A 24,527-nucleotide genomic window follows, 5' to 3' on the forward strand; every position below is an offset into this window, starting at 1 on the left:
GTGCAGTAAAGTCCTGGTATCCCTAATATAATTATATAGCACTTTGCAATAGATGCATATCTAAGCCTGGGGCTACAGCAGGATTGCTAATCATAATTTGGGCTGGATGCCTCATCCGTGCTAGTGCTGTCAATATTGATTCTGGGGCCACACAAGTACACTATTGATCTCTGTCAGACAGACATTTAATAGACTGAGTTACAGAAACCAGACAATCACTGCAGCAACAGCAGCATGTGAGCTGTTTGTGTTCATCCTTTCTATCAAGAACAGTCTTCGTTATAGTAAGTATTTGAGAATGAGTTGTTTATTTCGAAGTGAGGAGATGTGTCTTGTGCAGCTGTTTTTTCAAAAGGAGTCGGCCCACAATTGTATCAGTGAACTTGGACATCTTGGATTGGTTCAGTTTAAAGATGTGAGTAACCAGTGTTTTGCTTGTGTCATATGTCATATGATTACAGCTTGTGTGTACTACTTCATATGTTTGTGTTTTTTGATACTTAGCTATAGTTTGGGGACACATTTGTCCCCGGAAATCGGACAAATACCTCCCATTGGGAAGATAAAATCAGTGATGTTTTATTTTTGGAAAAAAATGCAAAGAAAAACATGTATATATATATATTTTAAGGGCATAGTTTTGATTAGGTTTAGTCGATTGTAATTAGCTTTTCAAAAAAACAATAGATGCTCTACTTTCATAAGTGTGCAAAATGCAGTGCTACGTGCTACTGTACATAATGTCTTATCCAATTTTCGTAAGAGTGTTAATTCACAATATTCATGACAGCACAAGGAGCAAGTGGGTGTGGGCGTAAGTGTTTGCGCTATCTGTGGGTGTATGTGCATAAACTGTGGGTGTACTCTATGTAAATTAAGTGGCGCAAAGCGCAATTTGAAATTTTCCTTAGAAATAGGTAATTGTGCTAAGACGTTTCAAAAGCATGTCTGTTTTCAGTGCAAAGTCTAAAGTCAGTTGCTGTATTTGCAGTTTGGAGATTTAACCAGCAGGTTAACTCTTAAAATATAGTAGAAAATCTAATTATGTCCATGATGATCACTGTTTTTTGAAAAAAATATTGATGAGATTTGTGTTCAACTATCTTTAGTTCATGGTTTATTGTTATTATGTTTATATTTACAATTGTATGTATGGTCAAATTTAATTTGTATGGGTATTTTTCCACATGTTGGCGTAGAGTGATTTTTAAGTGCAAAAGGGGCCAGTTGAAGAAGTTGGACAGAATGTTTTGGATTTGATATGATTTATTTATTTTGATTATATTTTCTTTTCATTTAAAATGTCATTTGAATTTAGAAATATTACTGATTTTATGTTCTTTTTTTCATGTTTAAAAATGAAAATCAACCGGTAGAAGTGAAGTGCATTCCGATACAATCACTGTTAATACTAGCCTTGATTTCAGTAGATGAAAATTTGTAATAATATTATATTCTCTATAATTTAACAGAGCATAAATCTAAATCTTTTAAACATTTTTCAGTGCATATAAAAGAAGCATGTCACAATCATAGAAATTTGCCTGACATTCAGGGACGCAGTTAATGCACAAAAGAACGTAAGTCCATACATCTTATTACCAACGTCTTATAAATGTGCTGTCTTTGTTTATATCACTGGTGCTTGACAGGGAATGGACTATTAGGATACAGACGTTGCCAGAGAATCCCCTCAGAATTAAATTGCAATTTCGCCAAACCCACTTGCGCTCAGACATAGCGCATGCTTGCGTGAAAATACCAAAACTTAATTGCCATGCCCCTTGACTTTGGATGTATTACTTATGGCATAGAAGTAAATGGAAAGTCCCTACCATAATAGAAAAACAAATGCATGTGTATGTAAGTGTCTCCAGGCCAATTTGAATACAAATATGGACAATCCATTTGGCAATGTAAAGTGGCTACAGAGTCTGCACTGTTAAACTTGTACAATATGAAATGACATCATAGTTGAAAATGTAATTGTCATTAGGCCCATTAGCCATGATTACATATATAAATGATCTTTCCATTCTGGTTTGATTTTGTACTTTTATTGTTGTAATGGAGGATTCATTTGTTGCAGTAAATGCTCAGGGCATTTGGCACTCAAGTAGCCTTTAAAAACATTCCATTGATTTCTAAATGTAATCTGCTTTTAGTAGCATGCACACATATTCCAGTGTGTATCCTCACTCTCTACTTAATTGTTCAGTTCATATTGGACTTTCATTGTCATGGAATTTCATTTCTCACCATTGGCCGAATCAATGGAAAAAGCTGCAGAGAGAGAGAGAAACATATATTGATGTCCTCCAATGAATAAAGGAGCTTTTTCAGAGGCTAATAGGGCTAAAACTAGTCTAATACTTAACAACTCCAAAACTGATAAGTTGTTAAGACTCTGCCTTGATATGTTACAATTGTGAATTTAACTGTATTTTTTCCCAATGGTTGTCCAGCTGAATCCTGGTGTAATGGATTTTCAGAGGCGATTTGTGAAAGAAGTGAAGAAATGTGAAGAAATGGAGAGAATTCTGAGTAAGAACGTGGTGTTATTCAGAAAGCTATCACATTATTATACAATTTTCTAAATTAAGTAAATATTTATTAATATTTTTTTAAGCTCAACATTTATCATTTTTCACTTGTTAATTTAAAGTTATCTAACAGAATTACATTTGTTAAGATTACACTTGCATTATGTTCCTTAGATGTATTTAGACATTGCACACCAAAGAACTATCTTTGATATGATTATATTTCAAGCTTTCTTTGTCTCTTGAAATGTTATCATTTAGGGTATCTCGAGAAAGAGATGGTGAAATGTAACATTGTTATTGCTGCAACGAAGGAAAAGGAGATGGTCCCCTGTCCCAGAGACGTTCTGGAGCTAGAGGTGAAAAAATTACTTGCTATTTTGTTATTTTTGTTTTATTTACACTGGACATTTAAAATGTCTAATTGATATTGCATTCAAATGCAACTTAAAGAATTAGTTCACCCAAAAATGAAAATTCAGTCATTGTTTACCCCTGTGTTGTTATAACCCCGTATGACTTTCTTACTTTTTCTTAACACAAAGGGAGAAATTGTGAAACAATGTTGCAGAAGAATTGATGCATTTCATGCACATCCTAATTTTTTTAAACGGAGTATTCAGAAATCAAACAGAAACACAGAGGAGGCTACAGGCAGCCACAGTCACACTATATCCTAACCTGAAAGCAAATTAAATATGCTCTATGATAATCAGAGTTTTTGTCCTAACCAGCAAGGACGAGCGATGCTACATTTTATCGATCCCTTGTTTTCTATTTTCAGCATTGCACGGGTAACTCCGTCTGCTCTGAACTGGCACCAGTCCAAAAACTTTCAAACAAATCAGGCTGGGCATAGAAATGCATCAATTGTCCGACTAGAAACTCTTCAGACATGTTTAGTAAGTTCTGTTCTCTGATTTTGTGCAGCTGTGTTGTGTTCTGTTGTCACTATCACTATGGCGGACCTGTTTTTAGATTTTCGTTTGAACGCCCCAAGTGAACGTTTTCACGAAATAATACATTTGATTTCAGTTTGTTGCACACCAAATCTTATCATTTGCTTTAATAACAATCATAAATCTCGTGGAATAATTTATTAGACTTCTGAATAATAATTTTGCGTTCTTTTGAAACTTGAAGATGTCATCACTATAAACTGCCATTGTATGACATCACTGAGCACAATTGTTTTTTTGCAATTTCTCCCTTTGTGTTAAGAAAAAGAAAGAAAGTCATTCAGAGTTATAACAACTCAGGGGTGAGTAAACAATAACTGAATTTTGATTTTTGGGTGAACTATCCCTTTAAAGCTGAAGTGTGAAGAATCAGGTGAGAAACAATTGCACTCTTTTAACACAAAATTAATACACCAAGATGCATTTTAATGCATAACATAAACCGTAATGTTAATGTGATGCACTGTTACTCTTGCCTCCAAATCTTTAGTCCACCTTTGAGAAGTTGGAGCAGGAACTGAGAGAGATCAACTGTAACCATGATGCACTTAGGCAGAACCTCACTGAGCTGATGGACATTGACTCTCTGCTCAGGATGACCGAAAACTTCTTTGAGGAGGTAACGAAGATCTTGAGATCTTACACTTACCTGTACTCAGAATCATTTTCTTCCATAACTAAACCCACTATTAGAGCTTGCTGAACAGATTGATACTTTAGGGCCAGGGGCCGTATATGTATATATATATATATACAATTTTTTTGACTGTTTACAAATGTTGTATATGTACATACCTAGTTATAACCACACTAAATGTTGCAAAGGAAGGCTTCAGTACACATATGACATTCATACAGCATGCAGATTTAGTGCCGCTTCTATCTGAAATTGGTCTTTTATATATTGCTCCACATATTCTTTGAAATAATGGGTCTAATTGACTCCTCTTGAGAGACAACTCGAACCTTTTTAATTCAGATTAACATCATTCTCAAAAACGTATCTTTAAGTTTATTTATTTTTAAATGATTTTATAATAAAGCTATCATGCTTGTAAATGCCACTATTGGTAGCCTTATATGCCTTGTTTCATGGCTGTTTGTTTCATCATTTCTTTTAGTTATGTCATAGTAATATGTGAATGATGTTAGACTTGACCAAAGTTTTATTTTGAAGAACAGGAACTCCATCAAGCAGGGGTTTATACTGACAAAATATTTAAAAACGCTCTTGAAGTTGCAATTTCCTTGAGAAATGAAGTGCTCCTGGCAAAATATTTCTTTATTTGAGACCATGCTGCAATATGGCAATGTAGGTTGATGTACTTAAAGGGTTCATTCACCCAAAAAAATGATTTACCCTCATGTCAGATGTGTATGACTTTCTTTCTTCTGCTGAACACAAACAAAGATTTTTTAAAGAATATTTCAGCTTCGTAGGTTCATGCAATGCAAGTAAATTAAGGTCCAAAACTTTGAAGGTCCAAAAAGCACACAAATGCAGCATAAAAGTAATCAGTATAACTTCTGGTGGTTAAATCGTTATATTCAGAAGTGATATGATAGGTGTCGGTGAGAAACTTATACATATTTGTGTCCTTTTTTAATATAAATCTAGACTTTCACCAGCCCTCCTTTGCAAGTTCACCAGACTTCTTTTATTTTTTGCAGATTCGCATTCTTTGTGCAAATATGATTTATTTATTATTATTCTTTGATTCATTCCTTCCTTTTTTCCCTGCCCAGTAGGTGGCGTTATGCTAAAAGAATGTGCATCAGCAAAAAAGCAAAAGAAGAAAAACTCGAGAACATGCATAGGAGGGCTGGTGAAAGAGTAGATTTATTTAAAAAAAAAAAAAGACTTAAATATTGATCTGTTTTTCACCCACAACTATCATATCGCTTCTGAGGATATGGACTGAACAATGGGGTCTTATGGGTTACTTTTATGCTGCATTTGTGCTTTTTGGACCTTCAAATTTCTGACCACCATTCACTTGCATTAAATGGACCAACAGAGCTTAGATATCCCTTTAGTTATGTTGTCTTTCTAACCATTTGTGTTATAGGCTGAGTCTCTGCTGACCTGTTCAGAGCTTCCTTCTGAAGAATATGTGTCTATGACCGTCTCATCCCGCATGACCAGCCGCAGAAACAGCAACACCAGCAACACTGGACCTCTAAGTCTAGGGTACATTAGATACCGTTGTTGGTCACACTTTATATTAGGTGGCCTTTACTACTATGTACTAACATTAAAGACATACAATACTATGTATTCACTGTGTAACTACATGTCGTTCTGCAAAATACCCACATTTGCTGCTATTGAGGTTGGGGTAGAGCTAGGGTTAGGATAAGAGGTAAAAGTTAGGTTTTGGGGTAAGGGTTGGGTTAGGGGTAAAGTTAACAGTTGAACTACAAATGTAATTAAATGCAAGTACTTTAAATGTAATTACAATGCAACAACATGTATGTACATTATAAGTACATTGTATCAAATGGTATGGGTGGTCAATGATTCTGGTCTTTTTCCTGGAAGAATTTTAAATGTGTATATATGCTAAAGGTGAATTTTAGGAGTACTAATGTATAGATGCATGTAGATGGATTTAAAGCTAAAAGACTTGGAATAAAAGCCACAAAACTCCAGTTGTGATTACATGGGAATGCTTCCATGCTTCCCTTGTTGACATCAAATGCAGTGTGTCCAATCAAACTCTATATTACTTTGGACCAAGTCATCTGCCACTTGGTAGAATTGATCGAAATCGGCAGATGGCAACTTAGGCAGGTTGTGTGACAAATATATGCAAGGGAAACTATGACACAAACTACATTAAATACTGATTACTTTTGATATGCAATGTAAAGCATAATCAGTTCTATGCTTTAAAGAATCCAGAAACCAATACATCGAAATCTTACTCTTTTAATACCATAAGAACCATATAGATAACTCAAGCTCTATATTTCTACCCACTGTTAGATTTATTGCAGGTGTTATCAAGCAAGAAAGGTTTCCTGCTTTTGAAAAGGTTCTTTGGCGTCTTTTTCATGGAAATTTCGTCCTCCGACATGCCGAGATTCAAGACACTGAAGAACTCCAAGCAGAAGTGAGAGAATCTAAAGGCTGCATATTTTTCATGAGTATTTTCTGTATGTTTTATAGCTTCACTGATGTTCTTTGGACAACTAAATATGTACAAAGGTTTAAGACCATAAAAAAAAGTTATGAAGTAAAATATTTATAGATATTTCAGATTCTAGATCCCTTATTTATTGTAAACAAATATGCTTACAGATTGACCATCGCATTTAAATAGACAAGTGGTCTCTGGCATTTGGACCCGACTCTACGTGGCAATATGCCCATGCTCCAAACTCCAAAATAAACATAATAATTGCTGACACCAGAATCCAGAATCCATTATCAGAGTGTATTTATATGTGCTCATGAATATTTAAAGCAATCAATACGCACTTGACCGTGATTGTCAATACACACCACACATGTGGCTTTAATGCTCTCTTTTGAAGTGCACATTAGCCTTGACGATATAGATTGTTCTATTTAAGGCATTGTGAACTAATGCACAGACTCTATCTGAACACAGTCAGCAAATGTGTGTGTGTGTGTGTGTGTGTGTGTGTGTGTGTGTGTGTGTGTGTGTGTGTGTGTGTGTGTGTGTGTGTGTGTGTGTGTGTTTTAATTTTGTTTTAATTTATCAAATGTATTCATTTATTTATTAATTTAATTCATTTTTATTTGTATTATTTTAAGCAGAGGGGAACTGTGAAGAAGGATGTGTTCATTATATTTGTCCAGGGAGATCAAGTGCGAGACAAGATCAGAAAAGTGTGTGATGGGTGAGTGACATTTATTTCCAAGCACAGAAACATTTTAGAATGCGTTTAGATAATAAAAAGCAACATTGCTATAATAAGCATGTAGAAGTTTAGCTTAGCCAAAAAAATTCCATGCATAGAAGTATAGAATGATGGCTGTAATAATGGAGCCTATAGTGATAGACTGATGTATGGGTGTTTCTTCAACCGTTTTATGTACCAGGGGTTGTTAAATTTTTTCTCAACTTTACATTTTTTTTTATGTGAAGATCAAATTAAAATGGACTTACTAACTACTAACTAACTTTTTACCAGGCCTTCATCAGTTATTTTTTTGTACTTTTCAAAGGTCTTTTATGTATAGATTTGATTGTTCTAGCCTTGTCCCAGACCCAGACTTTCAATTTTATAATTATGAAATTATAACATGTTTACGTGTTAAAAACAAACAAACAAACAAAACAATTAAAATATCTATTGTGTGAAAATTATTTTATATGCATTACATTCTTGTGGCAGAAGAGTTTTTTGTAAATGTATTGTTTACTTCCATATTATTGATCATAAGTCAATCATTGGCACACAGTTCACAGCAATCCATTTCACAAGTGAATTTGTCAATCAGTTGGAGATTTATTATGAGGGCTTGTTTAAGGACCCGTCAATTTACACCTGCATCAGACAATTTTTTTTTTTTTATTAATGCTTACAAAACTTTTACACCGAGAGCCAAGAGGAATATTAAACAACAAAAGGAAAATAAATATAAATAGTTTAAATCAAAATACAAAATTCATTAACTTTAAGCATATTGTCACAATTCCCTTGTTGTCTGCCCTGGGTTTCACTTGTCATTGTTAAATGTACTACACTTCCCAGAATCCACCTGCCATCACCACTGCCATTTTGTTCATTGTTCTCACCTGTGTCTAATTCAGTCATCACTCCCTGGTTATTTAAGCCCTGCTTTTTGTTCACTCCTTGTTGTTCGTTGAATGTTTGTGAATGTGGTTAGCCTGGTCTGTGTTCCCTGCCCGAGTTCTCTGTTCATGTTTATTTCCCCATTGAGGGTTTTCCTTTGTATTTTTGTTAATAATAAAGTAAGCTGCATTTGGATCCTCAACCTTCGTCTGCCTTCGCTGCCTTCTGTTCATAACAGAACGAACGACCTACAATGGATCTAGCAGGGTTCCTCATGGAGCTGACACAGGCGGATTTGTCTGTCTGGGAGTTCTCCTACTTTTTCACCAACGTGGCCAGTTGCACCGGCTGGGATGACCACACTCTGAAGGTGGCGTACCGGTTCGGTGTTCCCAAACACCGGTGGTGGGAACTCCCGGAGACTGCACCTGGCGGGAGTACGTGGGACTCATCTTGGAGGAGTTCGCTGCCGGGGAACCACCTCTCCAGATCCCAGCTCCCGCCTCTGGGCTTTCCTCGCCAGTCACGGTGAGTGAGCCAACCCCCACGCCTGCCGTGGTCAACGAACCAGCGCTGCTAACTTCATCCGCCCGGAGGAGGAGGAGAAGAAAGGCCTCTGCTCTCCAGCCTCCGCTAACCACGGCCAACCAGCCAGCGCCTGTAGCCCCCGATGTCAGTGAGCCAGCGCCTGTAGCCCCCGATGTCAGTGAGCCAGCGCCTGTAGCCTCCGATGTCAGTGAGCCAGCGCCTGTAGCCTCCGATGTCAGTGAGCCAGCGCCTGTAGCCCCCGATGTCAGTGAGCCAGCGCCTGTAGCCCCCGATGTCAGTGAGCCAGCGCCTGTAGCCTCCGATGTCAGTGAGCCAGCACCTGTAGCCTCCGATGTCAGTGAGCCAGCGCCTGTAGCCTCGACCGTCCAAGAGCCAGCGCCAGTGGCCATGACCGTCCAAGAGCCAGTACCCCCCGAGCTTTCCAGAGCTCCGCCTTCAGAGCCTCCTGAGCTTTCCAGAGCTCCGCCTCCCGAGCTTTCTACGGCTCCTCTCCCAGAGACTCCTGAGCCTCCTGCGGCCATGCCCCCTGAGCCTCCCTTGGCTCCGCCTCTCGAGCCTCCCAGGGCTCCGCCTCTCAAGCCTCTCGAGCCTTCCAGGGCTTCTCTTCTGGAGCGTCCTACGGCGCCACCTCCCTCGGCTCCACCTCCAGAACCTTCCAGACCTCCGCCTCTAGAGCCTCCTACGGCGCCACCTCCATCGGCTCCGCCTCTAGAGCCTCCTACGGTGCCACCTCCATCGGCTCCGCCTGCAATGGCTCCACCTTCCACGGTTCGGCCTCCTGAACCTGTCCTTGCCCTGTGGCCAGCTCCCAGGCCTCCTGACCCTGTTTCCGTCCTGTGGCCTCCTCCCAGGCCTCCTGACCCGGTCCCTGTCCTGTGGCCTCTTCCCAGGCCCCCTGACCCAGTCCCTGTCCAGTGGCCTCCTCCCAGGTCCCCCAAACCTGTCCTTGCCCTGTGGCCAGCTCCCAGGCCTCCTGAACCTATCCTTGTCCGGTGGCCAGCTCCCAGACCACCTGAACCTGTCCTTACCCTTTGTGCCCCCTTGGACTTCCTGTCTGCTCCCTGTGCCTCCTTGGACTGCCTGTCTGCTCCCTTTGTGCCCCTTGGACTGCCTGTCTGCCCCTTGTGCTCCCTTGGTCTGTCTGTTTTCCCCTTGTGCTCCTCTGGTCTGTCTGTTTGCTTCCACCCCCCCACTCCTTGGACGATTTTTTTTTCATTTATTTTTTTACTATGTCACGATTCCCTTATTGTCTGCCCTGGGTTTCACTTGTCATTGTTAAATGTACTACACTTCCCAGAATCCACCTGCCATCACCACTGCCATTTTGTTCATTGTTCTCACCTGTGTCTAATTCAGTCATCACTCCCTGGTTATTTAAGCCCTGCTTTTTGTTCACTCCCTGTCGTTCGTTGAATGTTTGTGAATGTGGTTAGCCTGGTCTGTGTTCCCTGCCTGAGTTCTCTGTTCATGTTTATTTCCCCATTGAGGGTTTTCCTTTGTATTTTTGTTAATAATAAAGTAAGCTGCATTTGGATCCTCAACCTTCGTCTGCCTTCGCTGCCTTCTGTTCATAACACATATCTTGAGATCCCTTAGTTCGCATTTGAGCTCCTTCAAGTGTTTTGAACGCAAGAACTTCTGTGTTTTGGGTTGTTTTCTTCACTGTATAAACTGTGCCTTTTTGAAATTTCACTTACTGCCCTCTGGAGTAAACAGGTGGTACTACAAGCTTGCATTTCTCAGGAATATTCCTTATTATGGTCCGGGGGTATTGCGATTAAATGCATAAAAAAAATGTACGCGTTATTTTTTGTCAAATTAATCGCACTGAATTAATGCGTTAAATCGACAGCCCTAATATACTGTGTGTGTGTATATATATATATATATCTATATCTATATCTATATATCTATATCTGTCCAACAGTTGGGGTGTTTTTCCACCACACCAAACATTTTTGCCACTAATAAAGTTTTTTAAACGTTAGTGTACTTCTAAACCAAGTCAACAAAAGTGTCATTGAAAAGCATGCTTGAAATGAAATGTGAGACACCTGATGTTTGAAGAAAACAAAGAAAATTTAAGGTAAATATAACTTTTGAGCAGAGTAATTTTATGGATGTAATTTCTAATAAAGATGTAATTTTGTCAGATCATGGAAAAATTTAATTGTGTGTAAAAAAATAAATACAAAAAAAGTAAATTCCATCATCCTAATTAACAGCACAGAATTATATTAAACCATACACAGAATTTGAAATGTGGAGGGAATTTTAATTACTTTAATGACATAAATCTGCTGTAATCCATGTACATAGACTGTTGGACATGATTAGGAGACTAATTTACTAATTGTGAGAGTGTGAAAAATGTTTTATCGACACTTTCTAGAAGTTTACGATGCTATAAGTGCCCAGAGTTAATGAAACACTCACATCGGCCGTGCCCATTAATCAGCTGATATTTGGCCATTTTGAAGACATCTGGCACCATCGGCTGATTAACAGAAGAGTTATTGTTCCTATTGGTCATTTCCAAAATCTACGAGCCTTGACAAAGTATAATGAACAATTTCTGTTTGCAAATAATTTTAGTGAATTTTGAGTACATTGCAATCGATATAATTAAATTCTATTAGCATAACATAAATATCATCATTGTATAATTCATCTGCCACCCTGCTCTCTACAAAGATATCAGCATAAACAATTGACACTACTACTATGCCAGCATACTTACAAATGTTGTTAATATAGTTATATTTGCATTGGCTTTATGTTCAGTTTTAAATGCTATGAAATTGTCATCTTCTGAAGTCTGAAAACATTTCGTCTCTACAATCCTTGCAGGTTTCATGCCAATTTGTACACTTGCCCAAAAGCCTTGCATGAACGCAAGGAAATGAGACGCAATGTAATTACACGAATGGAAGATCTTCGAATGGTGAGTTGCATTACCGATTTTTATTTCATCCAAAACTTATGCATAAAGTTTTTAAAAGTGTCTTTTTTTTTTTTTTTTTTGCACCACAGAGACACAGTGTGTACAATTTTCAAGAACATTAACCTACAAATGGCTTACTTATGATTGTCTCTGCATATTAAGCTGGGATAGGAGAAATTGTTTTAACACCAGAAAAGTAACACACACTTCAGCTTTAAGCTGTTTTCAGCAGGGTAGTGAGAGACTACATTACATTAAAATAAGCAAAGTGTGTTTTTGTGTCCATGTCTAAAGATCCAGAAAAGAACCGTAGAGTATCGTGCCAGTGTCTTGACCAAAGCAGCAGATCGCGTCCAAGAGTGGGGCAGTAAAGTGAAGAAGATGAAGGCCATTTACTACACACTGAACCTCTGCAACATAGACATCACACAGAAGCTGATAGTAGCAGAGATCTGGTGTCCTGTTTCAGATCTCACTGTTGTTCATAACGCTCTGATAAAAGGATCAGTAAGTATTGCAAATGATTGTTCCCTTTCTTAGCTATGTAGCTAATGCAAAATTAAGCTGATGTGTAAAGTTTGGAATGTATAATGAGTCTCATTTTAGGGTTGCTGCAGCCTTATCTGACAATGACTTTGGTTACATTTTTGCAAAATGATATTACAAGGTTGCGGACATGTATCACGGCAGTTCCAGAATTAAATGTCCACTGTATGGTACTAAAAGCGAGTTACGTTTTTTCCCAAACAGATGAGGTTTTCAAGGTTAATGCTCTTAAACATGACCGATAGAGCCATAAAAGCAAATGTAACATGAAAAATGCAATCGCTAAAGCAACCATGTCATTTTGCGGTGCTAGTGGACACTAGCGGCTTGACATCAAGACTTAATATGTGTATTTAGGAGCAGAGTGGTTCTAGTGTAACACCAGTCCTGAACCGTATCCAAACCCAACAAACTCCGCCAACCTTCAACAGAACCAACACCTTTACTGAGGGATTCCAAGCAATTATTGACGCCTATGGAGTCGGTACCTATCAAGAGATCAATCCAGGTGATTGACTAGGACTCTCTAATCGCTATCATTTCCGATAAACAACAAGCTTTACTTTAGATTATTTTGTGATTTTTTTTTTTTCCTCAGCTCCATACACTATTGTGACCTTCCCCTTCCTGTTTGCGGTGATGTTTGGAGATTGTGGTCATGGATTTGTGATGACAATATTTGCAGTGTGGCTCATAAACCAGGCTGAATATTTAAGAAAGTGGAAAAATGAGGTATGGAGTGCTACTCTGTTTGCATAATCAACTTTTCGTTTTTATTCCCACAATTAATCCAGATTTAAATCTGCTTTAGTTTCAGCAATGTTTCTGTTGAAGTCCATAAACATCTTTTTCTCCCAGATTACAGACGTCCTGGTCAGTGGACGCTACATAATTCTGCTCATGGGAATGTTCTCCATTTACACTGGCCTGATATACAATGACTGCTTCTCCAAGTCCTTCAACATTTTTGGCTCTTCCTGGTGTGTTCGACCAATGTTCCATCCCCACGGGCCATGGCAGTACGTACATTGGAAGCATGCCAACCTTAAAGTAGCAGTATAACGTACTTCCATTTTTATCTTCCTGTATGCAATCAGCTGTATTCTTGCTTCTAGATAATTATGGAAAGAAATCATGATTTGTTTTTTGTAAATATTTATTTCAAGTGTAAAGAAATGTTGGTAACACATCGCAATACGCTTGCATTTGTTAACATTTGTAACATGAATAACAAATGAAATATACATTTTTAAAAATAAAAGTTGTATATGTTATCATTAGTTCAAATGCAATATGAATTAACACAAACTAATATGTTTTTATCAATTAACATTAACCAAGATGAGTAAATGCTGTTTAAAAATATTGGTCATTGTTAGTTCATGATATTTATGCTTTAAAGGGATAGTTCACTCAAAAATGAAAATGTTCTCATCATTTACTCAACCTCATGCCATCCCAAATGTGTTTGAGTTTCTTTCTTCTGATGAACACAAATTAAGAGTTTTAGAAGCATATCTTAGCATCGTAAAACTCCAGTGGTTTAATCCATGTCTTCAGAAGCGATATGATAGGTGTGTGTGATCAGTTCAATATTTTAGCCCTTTTTTTACTATAAATCTCCACTTCTAGCCCTCCTAAGTGCTCTTCTCTCCTAAGTGTTTTTCTTCTTTTGTTTTACTGAGCAGAGAGAAATTATAGTAAAAAAAGGACTTAAATATTGATCATATCACTTCTGAAGGCATGGATTTAACCACTGGAGTTTTATGGATTAATTTTCTGCTGCTTTTATATGTTTTTTGGAGCTTCAGAGTTTTCAAACCTGTTGACTCTCATTGTATGTACCTACAGAGCTGAAATATTCTTCTAAAAAATATTCGTTTGAGATCAGCAGAAGAAAGAAAGTCATCTTGGATGGCATGAGGGTGAAAAATGATGAGAGTATTTTTGGGTGAACTATCCCTTTAATTTACATTTCCAAATGGAAACTTATTGTAAATTGTCACCAAAGTTTTTTAACTTTTAGTTTAGTTAATGCAAAAAATTATTTTCATAATCAATATTTATCTGGTTTTCTGGTAACATATCTAAACATGCTTAAAACAAGATAAATCTACTTGCAAATCAAAATTGTATTTAAGAGATAATAACACTTGTTTTCAGAAAATATATATTTTATATATCAAAAAATATAATTAATTTTCAGCAACAAGTCACTGCAGGAACACCATCATCTTCAGCTGGATCCGGTCATTTCAGGGGTTTTTTCCGGTGACCCATATGTGTTTGGAATTGACCCGGTCAGTATATGCAACATTTTGTGTGTGTAGTATTTTATACAGTTATATTTTAAGTGTTAGCTTTTCCTGGCTACTATTAATTTAAATAGTCTAACACACATCTTAATTTGCTTCAATTGTTGTGACCCTGGCCTGTCTTTAATCTGAGCACCATTTCATAGATACATTACTGTGTTCTGAGAGACGAACAGCAGTTTTGTTGTCTTACTGTGTTTTATTCACTAGGTGGAGGGATTTTGCTATTCTGATGCTATAAATGAAAGAGCAAGGCAATAGAGGAGCCGTTTTAGTAGCAGTCAGTTAAAGTGATAAAAATGTAGGTTTATTGTAATCCACACATTTCTATACCTACAAGGCATGACGTGTTGTGGCAAAAGGTGCACACAGTATGACAATTGATGCTCAAAGTTCATATAGGTCTATACTGTCAATATACCACATACATTTAAATTGCAGAGCCTGTGTTAATCACTCGGATGAAAGCATTAGTGTCTGCAGGCTGAGAGAAAGTTCAATGAGTGTTCAGTGAGGCAGAGCATGTTCTCATCCTGATCGATTATGAAATATGTGTGGATTCGGCATTGGGGAAACTCCTCCCAGTTAAAGTTATGTGTTAATATTCAACATTTAGGTCCTCACAATGTACACCTTACCTATTCAAATATAATTCAAAACATACCAACCTTGTTTTAATTTGATGTGAATTTGAACTTGATTTCTTCTACAATTGTACTGATTCTGATTTTTAGGTTTGGAACATTGCATCAAACAAGCTGTCCTTTCTAAACTCCTTCAAAATGAAGATGTCTGTCATATTGGGAGTCAGTCATATGCTCTTTGGAGTGACCCTGAGTTTGGTGAACTATGTGTGGGTATTTGGTTATTTGATATAAATTCAGCCACACATATATATATATATACACTGTATATATGTGTTTTACTGGTTGCAATGTGTATCATGATTAAAATAAATAAACATTTTACTGAATATTGATGATGCAAAATCAAATGGTGTGTGGTACGCTAGGGGTAAAAGGCCATTGGGACTATAGTGTAGATATAAGGGCAATAGTTATATGGTAAAATGTCAACTTATGCAAATACTTTTTCAAATAACAAATTAGTTTTGCATTAAGATAATAACTACTTCAGACAATGGTTAACCATTTCCTGTGTATTTCAATCACATTTTTCAGTTCATAACATCTCAAGTATTCTACAAACAAATGAATCTCTATTTTCATTTGGCTCAGTCAATGTCAAATGTTGTAACAAATGACCTGAAAATCAACCTTAAGACATTGCATGTGATGACCTCATGGATCAAGAACATTTCGCAGTGCATTTGTGTTTAGAAAAATGATGTGGTAGTGTTTGCTAGTTACAGAAACAAATGAACATATGATATAATTCGTCACAGATCATTCGAAATAAATAACATTATTATAGAAACGTGTAAGTAATGTATTTAAACAAAATGAATTTAAGTAAATTAAGTACATTTCAAGTCAGTAACTATAATCTGATTAAAAGACTCATTGTAGACTCATTGGAGTTACACTACTTTTTAAAAAGTAAAATAATTTGATTACAGTAACAAACAACTTTGTAATCAGATTACACCCCAAACTGATTGTAATATACTTTTCTGCTCTTATGGAAACTATTTTTTTTATAAAAAAATATGTTATCATTCACATTTTCTTTTTAAAGATATTTCCAAAACTTCCGGGACATCGTATTTCAGTTTGTTCCGCAGCTGATATTCATACTCTCTCTTTTTGGATATCTGGTCTTCCTCATCATCTACAAATGGAGCATCACTCTACAATCTGACAAGGCTCCAAGCATTCTGCTGCTCTTCATCAACATGATGCTGTTTGATTATCAATCTCAACATAATCTCCTTTATGGAGGACAGGTTTGCTTTCAGGTTTTTCTATAACTCCTTGTCGAACAATAGATAATGGCTAATACTGTAGTTCTCTCTACAGAAAGCCGTGCAGATTTTCCTGGTTGTTACGGCTGTCCTCATGGTTCCTGTGCTGCTCCTGGCCAAACCCTTATTTGTCTACAGGACCCGCATGAAAACCAGACACCAGGTATGTGAGTAAAGCGACACTGTCTTAAGATCAGGCAATCAGTTAGGTTTCAACATGGAAACAGAGCTGTATTTTTTATATTTTTTTTACCTTATTTTACATCTTATCATATACTTTGGACTTTTAATTCCTTATGAATCGTGTTTAGGGTATTTGTGCACTTTTTTTTAATTAATTAATTTATTTTGTTTAAGTGGCTGCAACTACTGTAATAAGGTATCTATGCAGGTTTTTGGAAACTCTCTGAATGATCAGAGTAGAACAGATGCACGTTCTTCGTTCTCACATCATCAGAGAGATGAAACGGTACGTTTGTCAAGTCTTCTCATTTTGTTCTTGAACACCAGTGAACAATGTTACTTTATATCTAATAAACATATTTGAAGTTGTTTATGCACTTCAATCAATAAGCAGGTTTTTTTTTCTTCTTCTTCCTGTTCCAGGTAAGCATGGGTGACATATTTGTGTATCAGGCCATCCACACAATCGAGTACTGCCTGGGCTGCATTTCCAACACAGCCTCGTACCTTCGACTCTGGGCACTGAGTTTGGCTCATGCAGGTTTGTCCTGTCTCAATATTTCCACATGCCCACAAATAAAAAATATAAGGATTAATAAAAACCTGTTTGATTGTCCATTTGTTCTGGTTTCAATTGATTCTAAGTGATTGATTGTGCTTTTTATGAGGATAATCTAACAATACAGCTCAGGAAACCTAAAGCGTGTTTTAGACATTTTGGTCATCGCCTTGTGATTGTTTGTAACTCTTTAATATTTTTCATTTTTCAAAAGCATTCCAATATTAAACACTATTTAAGGTAAATCAAGTTCTCTCTGCTTCTCTTTTGCAGAGCTGTCAGAGGTGCTTTGGCGGATGGTTCTACAGGTGGGACTGAAGTTCACCTCTGGGATGGGCTCTTTCATGCTTGCACTGCTCTTTGCTGCTTTTGCTCTTCTGACAGTGACTGTTCTTTTGTTGATGGAGAGCCTTTCTGCTTTTCTGCATGCTTTACGCTTGCACTGGTATGAAAACCTCAAGTCATTCATAACCACTGACTTTCAAGCTTCTCTTCAATTTTTATTAAAGGCGTAATTCACTGGAAAATTATCAAATTCAACACAAAAGGAGACGTTGAGTGGACAGAACTCTTTTGAGGACAGGGAGGGAATTTATTTTCAGGAATAGTTTAGTGTTAGTAATATTGTAGTAACCAAGACGGTAGTAAACATGTTTTTTTCTTTTTTTTGGAGGAAATCATGGAAGTTATTTTCAAAAGTAATACTGTAGCATCCATAGAGTCAACTTAGTTTTATACACTCGAAAATATTTCAGCTTATTTTTAAGATTCACAAAATTCCATCAAATTAAATTGAGTAATCTTTAACAAAATGTAATTCAATTGAATTAAATATATATAAGTTTGACTCATTTTGTTAAACATTACTCTGTTCAATTTTATGGAATTTTGCTATGAAATTGAAATGCTTGAATCCAATTTATTAATTTTTTTTATTTATTAATTTATTTACTACAAATATCATGATTGAACATAGGGAAATTAATGTGTGTTCAAACAAAAAACGGATTGGTGTGGACATGGCGTATGGTTTCACTACAAATATTGTGGTAATAATATGGTAACTGTAGTAAAACCATGGTAAATTTTGTTATTATGTTTTACTAAAAATACCATAGTTCACTAATGGTTACTTGAAAGATACTGTATGGTTAATGTTTTACAAAGGAATGCAAAATAATTACGAGGGAACGCAAAACCTTTTATGAGGGTACGGAAAACTGTTGCGAGGGAACGCAGTCCAGCTTTTTTTTAAATGTGTGTATATATATATATATATATATATTAATGTTTAAATACAACTGGCCCAAAGGTTACTAAGTTTTAATAGAAAGGTATCCAAATTTAGCATGAGTTCAGTATACTCTACGACCTTTAATAGCATGCAAACTAATACAACTTTGTTTAAAAAGGAATTTTATAGAATTTATTCAACATAGTGACATAAATGTGTTAAAATTAAACATTCTTTCATTCTTTTGCTTTCAGGGTTGAATTTCAGAACAAGTTTTACGAAGGAACTGGCTACAAGTTCACACCCTTGTCCTTTGGCAGCCTGTTAAAACAATGATAGTTATTGATTATTTATGGCCTACTAACAGTTTAAGTCCTTATTATGTTTTAGTGAATATACTGTAAGAATATATATATTTTTTTTTTATGTAAATAATTATATATATTTACATTTTAACAGTGGTGTGTCCAGACTTTTTTGACTGGGGTGGCCCATGTGGGGCACAGACTCATTCAAGGGTGGCATGAAGCAAAATTCAAAATCCCTGATACTAATAATAAGAAGAAGAAGATATGTAAATATTCAGGAATTTTTAATAGTCGAATGTTACTTAACTTAATAATTGATTAATTGTTATTAATATTGTAAAACACAGAAGACTGTAATTTAGTATTTTTCTGTATAATTTTAAGTCGTTTCTCTTTAAACTGCATAAATGTTATGGACTCTGCTAATATGAACAAATTAAGAGCAGCGCATCATTGAACACACGGTTGTTCTGGGCAGTTTTGGGGAGTTTTGGGGTTGGAGAGATGACGCTACCGTGCGTTATGTGATAATATCAAGTAGTTTATTTTATTTTGAGACAATAAAGAAGATATTGAAGATATTTATTAATCCTATCAAGGGCCTACACATAAAGAACGTGCAGTGTATAATGTGAATGTGCATTCAGTTTAATGTATCTACTCAATTTAGCCAAATATTGGGACTGCCAAATGTAATTTGATTATTTCATTAATAAGTGCTTTAAAAGCTTAATTTGATAATTTTTTGCATCTTTTCTTAAGGGATGTACTATGAGTTAAGACTGAATGAATTACATTATGAAAGGAAGTAAATATAGGCTATTTGAACTTTCTGCTAATAAAAAATATATAAGTGTATTCATTTAATTTTAACTCAAACACATGATTATGATAAAAAACCTGCCAATGTTTACAAGGATCATGTCAATGTGACATCGTATCTTTAAAAGATTGTTAAAATCCTGGAGTGGGCTGTCAGAAAATATATATATATATATATAAAAAAAAACTATGTGGATATCTTTTATTTTAACTATTAAAAATTGCTGAAATTTTTTGTATAATTTTTTTTTTTTACACAAGGTAAATAAATGTGCACCACAGCACGGCAGAGCAAAGCGTGGACACAATGTGTCATCAAAGTATGTGTAACTCGGACAAGAAAATGATCAATTCAGTGTTAAGAAACCAACCTCAGGCAAGTCAGATGGGCATCATGGTCATCTGAATCTGATTATAGCAATAACAGAAAAATAAAACGTTTTGTGTACAGTTGTTGACTATTTGTATGGCTTTCGCCCTGTGTGGAAACAAATTCTGGGTTGAGGGAACGGGAGAGATCGGGAAGAACATCACTGCAGGCAGAGAGCCGGTAAACATGGAGTCAAATTCAGCAGGAGAGTTCAGATGTGGGATAGTAACTTGTGTTAGCGGGATGGAAAAAACAGTACCGCGTAGACCAAGTGTACGTGGCCAAAAATATTGGCACCCTTGTTAAATATGAGCAAGGAAGGCTGTGGAAAAAAATTGCCATTGTTTATCCTTTTGATCTTTCATTTAAAAAAAATATATTTAAATTAATTTAAGTAAAACAATTGAAAGAGAGGAAATATCTCATTTTTAAATAATAATTTTTCTTCAAAACACTTTGGCCACATTTCTTGGCACCCCTAGAAATTCTTATGAGTGAAGTATAAAAGTATATTCCCATTCATTTTTTGAATTTCTTTTTACAACTGGGTGATTAGGAACATTACATTTTTCAGCCATGACTTCCTGTTTCACAGGGGTATAAATATGATGTAACGCACATGATAAATTACCTTGATCATCAATCGGCAGTCACTTATTTCCAGGGGTTTCAGTACAGCGTAAAAATGTGACGTGGTAGTGTAGGCGTTGTCCTAATTCAAAATTTGCATAGGTCACCGATCATGCGCACTAAAAGTGAATGATGATGATAACCCACATCGCTAACGGTTGAATTATTTTCCTTTTTGCCGCTAATAGAAACTGATGTTGAAATTTAATATGTCAGTTTGGCAAAGTAGATTAATCCAAAATCACACGCTAAAATATGTAAATATTAATGTACCAATAGTATCAACGTAAACAATCTGAAGCCCGCGATGAAAATATGAAACGCCCGCGGAAAGAAGGCACTATAATGCGCATGTGCGCTGACCTGAAATTTGTTTTATGTCATGGCCACGCCCCTTGTGCGTCGCTGTACTGAAACCCCTGTATTTTAGTGAATGCCATCATCAATCACAGTGGGTTAGCCTAAAGAATATAGTACTGATGTGCAGCACAATGTTGTTGAGCTTCACAAAATAAGCTAGATGAAGCAAAATAGCTAAAGCATTGAAAATGCCCATTTCCACCATCAGGGCAATAATTAAAAAAGTTCCAATCAACTGGAGATGTTATGAATCGGCCTGGAAGAGGACGTGTGCCTATACTGTCTCCACACACAGTGAGGATGGTTCAAGTGGCCAAAGAATCTCCAAGGATCTCGGCTGGAGAATTGCAGAAATTAGTTGGGTTTTGGGGACAGAAAGTCTCAAATATCACCACAAGTTGTTTGGGAGGGTTTCAAGAAAAAAAGCCTCTGCTCTCATCCAACAACAAACTCAAGCATCTTCAGTTTGCCAGACACTACAACAAATGCGACTGGATTATATGGTCAGATGAAAAAAAAAAGAGCTTTTTGTCAGCAAACACCAGAGATGGGTTTGGCGTACACAGCGATAAAGTACCCAATGCCCATGGTTAATTGTGGTGCTACATCTTTAATGTTATGGGGCTGTTTTTCTGCCACAGGTCCTGGACATCTTGTTCGGATACATGGCATCATGGACTCTATAAAAATACCAACAGATAAAAAATCTAAACCTGGCTGCTTCTGCCAGAAAGCTTACAATGGGCCCTAAAAATCAACACAAATATGGTTCACTGACCACAAAATCAAGGTACTCTCATGGCCATCCCAGTCCCCTGAACTGAACCCCACAGAAAACATGTGGGGTGAACTGAAGAGGATAGTCAACATGGACCTCTGAATTTTAAGCATCTGGAGAGATTCTGTATGGAGGAATGGTCTCAGATCCCTTGCCAGGTGTTCTCCAACATCATTAGTTATTATAGAAGAAGACTCAGAGATGTTAGCTTGGTAAATGGAGTTTCACAAAATGTTGAATAAAAGGGTGCCAATAATTATGGCCAATTCGATTTGGTGAAAAATATTTATTTAATAATGAGATATTTCCTGTTTCAATCGTTTTACTTCAATTTTAGGATAGATTTTTTTTTTTATGAAAGATCAAAATGATAAACATTGCCGATTTGTTTTTTCACCGCCTTCTTTGCTCATATTTACCAATGGTGCCAATATTTTTGGCCACAGCTGGATCTGTCTGCATCCCATAAGACTACAAGAACACCCACGACACACCCATTGAATCATCAAGCGATTTTATTGGCTACAAGAACTTTTAAAATCCTATGCAACTCTTTAAATATGAGAAATAATAACTTTTTAATTTGTCACATATCAATTAAACAGAAGATAAATGGTAAACTGAACTTACTTGTTTAATGTGAAAACTGTTTAGTCTATTCCTGAAGGTTTTACAATTTCTGCTTGTTCAATTATAAAAAATATCTAAATCTATTTATATAGGAATAAACATTTATCTGTTCTGTTTTTTCCAGTTAGCTTACAAGCTAATTGATTAGCCTATTAGCTTAGCATGCTGCTAGCTTCTTCTCCTCTTCATTTTCATCACATTTCTTCTCACTGTTGCCACCTTGCGATATGGTGGTATATTTAATTAATAAAAACTGTAAACTTTCGTTAAGTCTATTACTATTATTAAACTGTATTTATTTACCTCTAACGGCATGGATGTTAATGGTGCTTTTTGTCACGTTGTACATTGTTTTCATTGAATGTAACCATTATTTATAGTGAAATGTTCCCTCATCTGATTTCCTCAAGCTCTCTTCATGGCTGCACTTTAGTGTCACAGTCTCGAGAATCATGTGACATGCAGCGTTATCTACGGTGCACGTTCAAGCCATATTTCATTTCCAGTGGTGGGCTGTGCATATAACGTCTAGGACTTCAGTGTGATTCATACCATTAAGAAAACAGTTTCACAATGAATAAGACACCCTATGCCTTTGGCCATCATACATTATGTTGCAGCTAACAAGTCATTTTAAAAACACGTCCACGCACAAAAGCCAGAACTTGAAACGACAGTTAATGCTCAAGCAAGCCTAATTTTAACTGCAGCATGACTGTTTGTGAAATGAACGTCTCCCAAACAGACATTCAAAAATCATAATTTTTCAAACGAATCTACCAAGGAGGTCTTTAATACCTGGAACATTTTAGAATATTTGCGATTTAATTGTTGCTTTCAATACATTTTGTTTTGTAAGGGTACACGGTTATGCTGAGTTCAATTCAAGTTGGATTTGGGATATTCCTACTTGATATCTTCGACCATTAATGCATTCCATTCCCCGATATTCGGAACCGCATCGCTCCCGTTAGCTTAGCAGGGGTTTGACTCTCATTAGAGATGTCTCCTAGCAACCCAACTGATAAACAATGCTGCAGCGCTAGCATTTGTGCTTCAGGTGTACGATCATCAAAAGAGATTATAATGTTTTATGCACCTGTTTCTGCAGGTGTTTGTTAAATAAGCTTTAATATCATGTAGTGTGGAAACAAACTAATTTATTGATAATACTTAATAAAGTGAATGTTTATCACTTTGTATATCTCCCTGAATGTAGACAGGTTTGTGTGACATCATGCTCCTGCATCTTGGCAAAATCGGAATTGAGAATTTCTGCACGAGCCTACAAGTTGTAATTCTGACTTCAAGATGCATTTCATTGCACTATTCCTTGTAGGAATTTGTAAAATCCGACTTTCCGAGTTGAATGGAACGCAGCGCTACTTTTCCAAACTTGATCCGACACTGAATTCTCAAATCAGCCAAATGAACTCCTGATGTTGCTATAATAATGCAAAAAGCACTTACCAATTTACTTGAAGTGAAAATCAGTCCTTCTTTCTTTATTAAATGTTTTATTTAATTTAATAAATTAAGCATTCACACGGTCATGCAGAACATCTCGTGTTTTTAATCCATAAGGATCTCTTTCTCAACAGCGATACCAACAGTGATGACAGCCGACTCGTCAGACAGCTTGATCTTACGCTTTTCACTCTTGAATTACGTACATCACTTAAAGTATGACTGCGTCACTCAAGGCCAGCTAGAAGGCCTCGACCGAGACATATCCTAAAGATCACACCCACCAAGAACAAATAAATCAGTCTGATTGGCTGATGAATCTGACAATCTGACTTTAGTTGCTCATTCATTTGCAATGTTGAGGGATTCTGTGGAAATTCTGAAGGCCTGATGGGATGAAGCTCAGACTCACGTGCTGCTTCGGCTTCGGGCATGTGATTTGTGAAACAGCTGTCACACTTTGCTTGTAAACATCAAGGAATAAATTCTAACTGGATAAACTTTTCTTTATAGTTTCAAATAGTTTTTCTCTATTTGTTTGTAGATTTATTAAGAGTGGAAATCAATTAAACATACATTATACGTGATTGAGTGATTGAGGATGAACAATATTAATTTATTTGGCATGTTAGGCCA

General features: G+C 36.5%; 1 protein-coding gene across 2 annotated transcripts; it reads left to right on the forward strand.

The window, feature by feature from the left end:
• The first annotated feature begins 235 nt into the window (after positions 1 to 235).
• si:ch73-173p19.2 (V-type proton ATPase 116 kDa subunit a 1) lies at positions 236 to 19,731 on the forward strand. Of its 2 annotated transcripts, none has more exons than XM_052113637.1 (20): positions 236 to 415; positions 2,466 to 2,544; positions 2,805 to 2,902; positions 3,993 to 4,121; positions 5,572 to 5,693; positions 6,492 to 6,618; positions 7,287 to 7,372; positions 11,672 to 11,765; positions 12,060 to 12,272; positions 12,669 to 12,819; positions 12,910 to 13,043; positions 13,170 to 13,330; positions 14,518 to 14,611; positions 15,361 to 15,479; positions 16,325 to 16,532; positions 16,606 to 16,713; positions 16,942 to 17,019; positions 17,157 to 17,274; positions 17,566 to 17,737; positions 18,781 to 19,731. In XM_052113637.1, the coding sequence occupies exons 1-20, from the start codon at positions 299 to 301 to the stop codon at positions 18,860 to 18,862; spliced, it is 2,490 nt and encodes an 829-aa protein (XP_051969597.1). In that variant the 5' UTR covers positions 236 to 298; the 3' UTR covers positions 18,863 to 19,731. The 2 variants fall into 2 exon arrangements, with proteins under 2 accessions (XP_051969597.1, XP_051969598.1); XM_052113638.1 differs by having other exon boundaries at positions 7,290 to 7,372.
• Positions 19,732 to 24,527: the final 4,796 nt, after the last annotated feature.

This window comes from Xyrauchen texanus, chromosome 41 (genome assembly GCF_025860055.1).
Source record: "Xyrauchen texanus isolate HMW12.3.18 chromosome 41, RBS_HiC_50CHRs, whole genome shotgun sequence".
In the NCBI taxonomy this organism is placed as follows: domain Eukaryota; kingdom Metazoa; phylum Chordata; class Actinopteri; order Cypriniformes; family Catostomidae; genus Xyrauchen; species Xyrauchen texanus.